Source organism: Protobothrops mucrosquamatus, unplaced genomic scaffold, assembly GCF_001527695.2.
Source record: "Protobothrops mucrosquamatus isolate PMUCROS unplaced genomic scaffold, P.Mucros_1.0 scaffold_215, whole genome shotgun sequence".
In the NCBI taxonomy this organism is placed as follows: domain Eukaryota; kingdom Metazoa; phylum Chordata; class Lepidosauria; order Squamata; family Viperidae; genus Protobothrops; species Protobothrops mucrosquamatus.
In genome coordinates this window covers 669,447-678,706 of record NW_015386291.1, presented here as the reverse complement: position 1 = coordinate 678,706, position 9,260 = coordinate 669,447, and the positions used below count along the sequence as shown (strand labels likewise).

The 9,260-nt window shown below is 40.6% G+C and overlaps 1 protein-coding gene across 2 annotated transcripts in view; it reads right to left on the bottom strand.

Annotated features, from left to right (window-relative positions):
• The window catches only part of ILF3 (interleukin enhancer binding factor 3), a 30,486-nt gene extending 27,013 nt beyond the window's left edge, over positions 1-3,473 (bottom strand). The window contains exons 1-3 of one of the 2 annotated variants that reach the window (XM_015827507.1): positions 3,295-3,473; positions 1,838-1,918; positions 1,535-1,761 (exon numbers count right to left, since the gene is read on the bottom strand). In XM_015827507.1, coding sequence (XP_015682993.1) covers positions 1,535-1,761; positions 1,838-1,840 — 230 coding nt within the window. In that variant the 5' untranslated portion in view covers positions 1,841-1,918; positions 3,295-3,473. Of the gene's footprint in view, positions 1-1,534; positions 1,762-1,837; positions 1,919-2,475; positions 2,700-3,294 lie in introns of those variants that run through there. The other variant, XM_029286483.1, reaches the window with a different exon arrangement.
• Between the last annotated feature and the right edge of the window lie 5,787 nt (positions 3,474-9,260).

Sequence of the window (9,260 nt, the reverse complement as noted above, 5' to 3'; positions counted from 1 at the left end):
CTGATAAAACGCCCCCCTGGTCACGGCCGACAAATGATCTTCCAGTGTCAGCCGTGGATCCAGGAGGACACCCAAGTTGCGCGCCCTCTCTGAGGGGGCCAAAGTTTCGCCCCCTATAGACAGCGATGGAATCAGCTGACTATGCCGGGGCGCCGGCAACCACAGCCACTCGGTCTTGGAAGGGTTGAGTCTGAGTCTGAGATCCTGTGCATGTGCAGATAAAGCTTCGCTTGCCTGCCACTTGTGTAGTCTGGTTCTTGACCGGCCATGGATTGGTACTGATCTGCGGCCCAGGGGTTGGGGACCCCAATCTAGACCAGGAGAAAGCATGGGAACTCGTTTAATTTGCAGATGACACCAAGTTGGGGGGAATTGCTAACACTTTGAAAAATAGGAAAAAGATTCAGAAGTATCCAATAAAATGCAGTTAAGTGATAAGAAAAATAAAGTCAAGTGCATAGGTACTGAATACATTAAACGAGATGAGCACTCAGATTTGATTTCCAAACACAAAATAGAACAAAATAACATTGGATATATTGGAGGATATTTATGAACAAGGGATTTTAATTTTAAGAGTGTCTGCCATTAAAGATATGGGAGAGGAACAAAATTTACCAAGTAAGACTGATTTGAAAGTGGATCTAAAAAAGATGTGCTATGGGAATATGGAAGGAGATGCATTGTATATCCATATATACAAATGAAACTTACTGATGTCTTAATAAAGCAAAAGAGTAACTTTATAAGAGGCTTCTTAAAGCTTGGAAGAATTTTGCGAGAAAGGACAAGGAAAAAAATGAGAAGAAATCTAGTTCTGGGACATTATTTGAGTCGATTAAAGACTAAGATTGCTAAACTAGGACTGAATGACAAGGTTTTAAAAATGTGTTTCTAGATGTGAGATGAAATCTGGAAAGAAATCATTCGTATTTTAAGTGAAGTTAATAATCAATTAAAATTGTTTATAGTTATGGAAGAGAAAGTCAATTTTTTATTTGTTGTTGTTAGTTGCGAAATTGTGTCCGACCCATCGCAACCCCATGGACAACGTTCCTCCAGGCCTTCCTGTCCTCTACCATCTTCTGGAGTCCATTTAAGCTCACACCTACTGCTTCAGTGACTCCATCCAGCCACCTCATTCTCTGTCGTCCCCTTCTTCTATTGCCCTCAATCTTTCCCAGCATTAGGCTCTTCTCCAGTGAGTCCTTCCTTCTCATTAGATTGCCAAAGTACTTGAGTTTCAACTTCAGGATCTGGCCTTCTAAAGACCAGTCAGGGTTGATCGCCTCTAGGACTGATCGGTTTGATCGCCTTTTTATATTTATTTTTTCCCTTCTTTTCTGCACTACTTTTACATTTTATTCTCTTAATTTTATTAGTTCTTATCTTTTTAATTGTAATTTTTAATAAAATTACTATTTAAAAAAATTAATGTAAACTGCAAATGGCCATTGGCATCTCAAATAGCAGAAAATTCTTTTCAGAAACTTGTCAGCCTCTGTAAGAGCAAGTTATGAATAAAGTTACATACCTTCCTTCTTTGTTCTCTTCTTCAGCTACAGTCTCCATGGTATCAGGTTCTGGCTGCTCATTATTACCTTTCTCCTGCTCATTAATCCAGTCAGAAACAGCTTTGAGAGCACGTTCAGTGTGAGAGACCATGTTTTGAACTGCTGTCAGTTCTTCTTGAGTTGGATAAACTGCAGAATGCTTTGCCATGACATGGCGGTCATCATTTACAAAAATGCGCATTGGCCGCTGAAATTTAAAACATAAAATAAGTAAAACAAAAATACATGGCATTTCATCTCATTTCTAAATGACAAATTCTTACCATTTTGCTTCAGATCCTTGATGATTTTTTCTCCAAAGAAAATGTTTCTTCTAAGCTGCACTAGTACTGTGTTCAGGTACTCTGAAATGAATTTTTTTAAAAAAACACCAACTTCATTGAACAAGAAGGTTTGCAATAATTTGGTAGAAAATCAAACATTTATATTCCTGTGAAGATATGACTGCACATAATGTACATCAACCTCAGTGGTTTCTAACAGAAAGAACTCTTGACAAGTAGCACATTGGAACCATTTAACATACTGAGTTTACTAATCATAAAGATTGCACCCCCCAAACAATAGTTGAATTTCTACCACACAATTCTATATATAGTTACTCCAACAAAGCATTCTGAATTTATGAAGTTCAAACATCACCACTATTTCCTCAGTTAAGTCTCAACTTTTGATACCCTAACAAATCCTATTTGTAAACTGAAAGATCTGGTCAAAAGCAGCTGAGAAAATACCAGAATCTCACACTACATTAATAATCCCGAAACAATCTGCCTGATCATTCGATTGATAATTATAAGCAAACATCATGCAAGAGGTAATTCCAGCTCTGCTGTTGCCCCACGAGGGAGTTGGGGTTACTGGCAAAATCTTCCCATCTGAAAAGTTTATTCCTGCCTACCGATATACATCCGTCAGGGCCTAGACGACGTGTCCTCAAGGGAAGAGGGAACAAATTAATGCCGCAATTTTTCACCAAGAGTTTGGAACCTCAGGTCTTTAAAGGTGGCTTCAAGGAGCGCTGCAAAGAGCGCGCACATACACAGGGGAACTTTAGGGGATACGGACTTGAGAAAATATCGCGTACTCTCCACAGAAAGGCAAAGGCTTCCGGGGAAAGAGAGAAGCAACAAGCCCTAGAAGAGCAATCATACGAAATCGAAGGATCGATTAAGGTATCAGATATCTGGAAAGCGTTCCACTCTAGATACCTAAACCAACCCTAAACCCTCTTTGCCTTCAAGAGGAACTCGAGGGCAGAAGCAGCACTCCGAAGAAAGATGTCCTTGTGTGTGTGTGTGTGTGTGTGTGTGTGTGTAAGCTGCGGTAACCAGGAGGAGCAAAGGCGTCATTGTGAAATGCCACTCCAACACGATACAAGTTTTGGAAAACCAGAAGACCAGATAAGCGCGCCCAGTTTCAGGTATTACCCGCTTCCCGTTAAGTCGCTCACGCGCCATTACTGTTCTCCCCCGCTCGCTCACCACCCCATGCCTCCTGACCCATCCGCCGCCATTTTGTTGCCTCCACACAATGGAGCGGGCGCGCGAGTGGCGAGCCAAAGGGGTAGGCAGTTCTCCGCGAGCCGCAGATCCATCCATCTATCCACTATGCCATCCCATTTACACGCGTGTTTCACGCCCGGTCTGACCAATCTATTCACCTGAGGGAATCATGGGATTTAGCGCTGCCTTCCTACGCTACGCTGTCTTCTACTTACCGACCGGGCAGGGCCCGTCGAGGGTGACCGGCAGTATCTCCACGCGAAGCGTTTCGTCGATCAGCCGTTCGAGCGCTCGGTTCCCGCGCAAAAGCGGCGACACCGACGACTTGGTTCAGCTCTAACTGCAGCGTGGGGGGACGGGTGGTACAAAGAAGAAAGTGAGATCGCTCGCCCACGTGATCCGGAGATAGCTTTCTCCTCCAATCAGAGCGGAGAGAAGAGGCGTGAACTAAACTTCGCACGTTAGAGGGTTAAGAGAGCGCGTCTCTCATTTTCTCTCCGCCCTCTTTTCTGCCTCCATTTTATTTCCCGTTTTGAAGCGTGAGTGCGCTACTGTGAAACCGCGGTGATTTCGAGCATTCCATGCCGAATGCTGGGGGGGGAGGGTCTTCTTTTCTCGGAGTTCCTTTGATGCAAAAGGAAACGGTCACAAAGAGAGTAAAAAGATCAGATGTAAGGCGTTCGTCGCGAACTTGTGAGCGCTAACTGGGAAATAAGTCACACACTATTTGAGGTGAATGCTATTCTGTCCCTCTCATAAAAGAGCCTTCAAAGTTAAAAGCATTAACCTGAAATTGGCTTGAAAGGGAAAGGTAATTAACATCATAGAGAATGGCAAAGGATGGGTTGAACCTCATGAAAACGGAAAAATGTATGGGGGGGATTGGTCTAACTCATCAGGAGGGTTTTAAATTAAAATTGAGGGGAAAGGGTGACCAATCTTTAGAATCCCTAGAACCCAAAACCAATCATAAATTCCAAGAAAACAAATCAAACAATGAGGTAGGTAGTGATAAAAAAAAGAAAAACTCAAACAACAATCAGGAGATGCAGGAAACATACCCACGGACAGGCATAAAAGTCTTAAATGCTTATATACAAATACTTAAAGCTTGGGGAACAAACAGGGAACTAGAAGCAATAGTACTCCAGGGAGGGTATGACATAGTTGACATTACAGAAACCTGGTGGGATGAAACCCTGGAGTTAAATGGACTAATGGATGATACAAATTATTCAAAAGAAACAAGTCTACAAAAAGAGGAGGGGGAGCTGCACTATATGTAAGAGAATATTACATATCTATAGAAATGCACATGATATGCATATGGGTCAATATAAAAGAGAAACAAGTGACATTGCCATAGGTGTATATTATAGGCCACCCAACCAATCAGAAGAAATAGATGAACTCTTTGCCAACCAGTTAATAAACGTATGTAGTAAACGTACCATAGTAGTAATGGGAGACTTCAATTATCCAGATATCAACTGGGAGACAAACTGCAGTGAGCGGGAGATCAAACAGATTCCTAGCCAACAACTTTGTCATCCTTAAAGGGGGAGGAGGGAACTAGAGGTAAAGCTATTGTTATTAATTGCGAAGTCGTGTCGACCCATCGCGACTCCATGGACAAGGTTCCTCCAGGTCTTTCTGTCCTCTACCATCTTCTGGAGTCCATTTAAGTTCACGCCTACTGTTTCAGTGACTCCATCCAGCCACCTCATTCTCTGTCATCCCCTTCTTCTATTGCCCTCAATCTTTCTCAGCATTAGTTCCTTCTCCAGTGAGTCCTTCCTTCTCATTAGGTGGCCAAAATATTTGAGTTTCAACTTCAGGATCTGGCCTTCTAAAGAGCGGTCGGGATTGATCTCTTCTAGGACTGATCGGTTTGAACGCCTTGTAGTCCAAGGGACTCGCAGGAGTCTTTTCCAGCACCATAGTTCAAAGGCCTCAATTCTTTGTCGCTCAGCCTTACGGTCCAACTTTCACATCCATACATTGCAACTGGAAAAACCATGGCCTTGACTATACGCACTTTTGTTGGCAGGGTGATGTGTCTGCTTTTTAGTATGCTGTCTAGATTTGCCATAGCTTTCCTCCCCAGAAGCAAGCGTCTTTTAATTTCTTGGCTGCAGTCCCCATCTGAGGTGATCTTGGAGCCCAGGAAAAAAAATCTGTCACTACCTCCATTTCTTCCCCATCTATTTGCCAGGAATTGAGAGGGCAGGATGCCATGATTTTGGTTTTCTTAGTGTTGAGTTTCAAGCGTTGAAAACGTGAGAGGAAGAAGTGGGCGTAGTTCTCCGAGAAATCAAGGAGAAGTGAAAGACGGTAATCTCACCATAGTAGACGTATAGAATCCAACAACTATAAAGAGGGCCGTTAGAATTAAGGTTGAAAACTAAGTAGATCGGGACGGAAAGAGTACTACACGAGACATATATTCAATTTATCCGTCCCGCTGTCTATACAGCTTTGCCGGACTCCTTTCCCAATTTTGAACCAATCTGGTTCCGTGTCCAGTTCTCACTGTTGCTTCTTGATCCACATATAGGTTTCTCAAGAGACAAATAAGATGGTCTGGTACTCCCATCTCTTTAAGAACTTGCCACAATTTGTTGTGATCCACACAATCAAAGGCTTTAGCATAGTCAATGAAGCAGAAGTAGATGTTTTTCTGGAACCCCCTAGCTTTCTCCATGATCCAGCGTATGTTGGCAATTTGATCTCTAGTTCCTCTGCCTCTTCGAAATCCTGCCTGTACTTCTGGTAGTTCTCGGTCCACATACTGCTGGAGTCTAGCTTGTAGGATTTTAAGCATAACTTTACTAGCATGTGAAATGAGTGCAATGGTGCGATAGTTTGAACATTCTTTGGCATTGCTTTTCTTTGGAATTGGAATGTAAACTGACCTTTTCCAATCGTGTGGCCACTGTTGAGTTTTCCAGATTTGCTGGCAAATTGAGTGTAGCACTTTTACTGCATCGTCTTTTAAGATTTTGAATAGCTCAGCTGGAATGCTGTCACCTCCACTGGACTTAATTCTTACTAATAGAGAAGAAGTGATAGAGGGAGTTGAAGTGGCTGGAACATTGAGTGAAAGTGACTACATCATCCTGGAATTTAATAAAATGCAAACCCTAGCAATAGAAAACAATCCAATCAGAGACTTTTGGTTTTTGTGCCGTAGTGCACAGCTGCGGGATTATGGAGCTCCGCACCCCATGGCTGATTTCACCCTGCCAGGGGACCCTAAATGGGTCTGAAGTCACCCTGGAGAGGCGACAAAGAAAGAGGGGTGCCCTGATGATCACAGAACAACAGCGGTCATTCCGTTCGATCAGGAGAAGCCCTCCAACCTGACAGGAGAAAGGTTAGCTGCACGTCAGTGTCTAGCCCAAGCTACTTGCAGCCGAAGTCCAAGAGCACAAACCAGAACAACGGTGAACAGCGTGCTTGGAACTGGCGAGAGTAACGACCTTCTCTCTTCTACTCTGTAACTAAGTCCTTGGAAAAGATCCCCAAAGTAAGAAAACCTCCGAAAGTGAAGGGAGGGGATTACACCCCCACTCCCCCATAGACAGAAGCAACAAGTTAACCTTTAAGGGGGAAAGGAATATATTGAAATCAAATTTAAAATACTACAGTCTGGATAAATCTAGAAACTAAAAAAAATAGCTAAGATTATATTTTAAAGGGTTTTGATGAAACTATAAAAATAATAATTTTCTGTCTGAAAAAGCTGGAAAACAAACAATTACTGACACCTAGTGGAGAATTACAACTTAGAACATTAACAACACTGACTCAGAAATTAGCAACATGCCCAGAAATAAGAATCTGTTCCCTTGAACTTTAATAACCCTCAAGAAGACAGCTGGATGGGAACAAAGAAAGAATACATACTGGGCCAACCATAAGATTAAAAAGTGTCTAAAGGAAAAGAAATACTCTGACTATTGTTTAAACTCAAGAATTATTTATAGAAAAAGAAAAAAATGACTCTTTGCTAATCTTTTATGGGGAAATTTACAGGAAGGAATATATCAAGTGGAATATATAAACTTGGAAAGCTACTTGGCAAAAGAAGAAGGCTAGAGACAGATTCAAGAGATTTGACTCACCCTACCAGATGGAGTATTACATGAGCAAACACCTGTTTGAATATGGTTAAAAGAACAGATAACTTTGGATATAAAGGGGCCCTACAATAAGAGGGATAAGAGATATAAGTAATATAGTATTTATCATAATATATGAAATGTAAAAATATTGGGATGAAATGTAAAAAATATGAACCAAGACAACACACTGTACACTAGGCACTAAGGATTATTATTGCAAAAAATCAAAGCATTTTTTTAAAAAAAGAAAATCCCAAATTTCAAAAGAGCTGACTTTAACAAACTCAGTGGACGCGTGGGGAGAGCCCTCTCTCCACCATCCAGTTTCCCTTCGTCGAAAGACCCTGGATAGGGTCGAACGTCGTCCTGGAGGGGCGACCACCGCTGAGGAGGACCCTCACTAGATCGCACAAGGGTGGTAGCCCTTCCGTTTGATCCAAGGCAGCTCCTTTGGATCGACGAAGAAAAGATCGGCCATTAACATGGCCGATCACTTAGCCATACCAGCCGAAAGCCAAAAGCACTACTAAGCTCAATGAAGCACCGTGGAAGATCTGGGTGAGACCCTTCCTTTCCTTTCTTTTACCCTAACTACCTTCCTGTGAAAGCCTTCTGAAATTTCTTCCCCGCTCTTAATACAGCGGCGTTTGCATACTTTGGGAATTTAAGCTTTGGAAAGAAAAGAAAAGAATAACTAATCTCAACAACTAAATAACTGGATTTTTATTTTTGGGATACTTTGGGGTCCCAAAAGTTTCTATTATAGAGTCTTATCAACTTATCTATCTATTAACTTTGAAAAATACCAAATTTTCATCCTGCATAGTAATACCAACTTTTTGATCCATACGCCACCTCATTAACAATTGATTATAATAAAACCATGAATACACAATATTTTCTTGTTTCAGATCTGCTAATGATTTGAGTTGCCAACTTTGTCCAAATGGACGAAGTAATTCCTTATAAGAAACTTTATCCAAATTAACTCCCCTAGATATCCCTTCTATTACCTGTGCTGGAACTGCCCATATGGGAATTTTATAATTTAATTTATAATAATATTTCTTCCAAACTCGTAATAAAGCACTCCTTAAAACATGAGCCTTAAAGCTTGAATCCACCTTTTTATCATATATTAAATATGCCTGCCAGCCAAATAACAAATCCCATCCTTCAAGAGAAAGTATATTCTTATTTGTTAAATTTAACCAATCACTAATCCATGTCAATACCACAGCATCATAGTACAATTTTAAATTAGGGACTTTAAGTCCTCCTCGTTCCCTTACATCTTGTATAATCTTAAACTTAACTCTTGGCTTTTTGCCTGCCCAAATAAATTTAATCTGAGCTGACTGTTGTTGATAAATAGCTTTAATAGCAGACAAAAATTTATCCCCCAAATTCATTCTTTCTATTACTTGAAACAAAACCCCCCAATCCACTTGATCAAATGCTTTTTCAGCATCCAAAAAAATAAAAGCAGCAGGAATTTGGTTATTCTTATCCAAATATTCAACTAAATTAATAATTTGTCTTACGTTATATTTCATATATCTTCCAGTAATAAATCCAGACTGGTCACTATGAATCAATTGATGTAACACTTGCATTAATCTATTTGCCAATACCTTTGAAAAAATCTTGTAGTCCGTATTCAATAATGATATAGGTCTATAATTCTTAGGTTGTGTCAGTTCCTGACCCTCCTTTGGAATTAAAGATATAAAAGCAGTTCTCCATGATGGAGGTACTTCTTTGCCCATCAAAATACTATTAAACAATTCCTTTAATGGCCCTATCATTTCCTCAGACAACATCTTATAATAAATTGCTGTTAATCCATCTGTATCTGGGGTTTTACCAACTTTTAATTGCTTAATTGCCACCTTAATCTCCTCCAATGTAATTAAACAATTCATTTTTTCTTTTTGACTATCTGACAACCTAGGTAAGTGTACCTGCTGTAGATACTTATCTATATCCTCATAATGTATATTTTCAGAAGCATATAACTTAGAATAAAAATCCAAAAAAGTCTTTTTAATCAA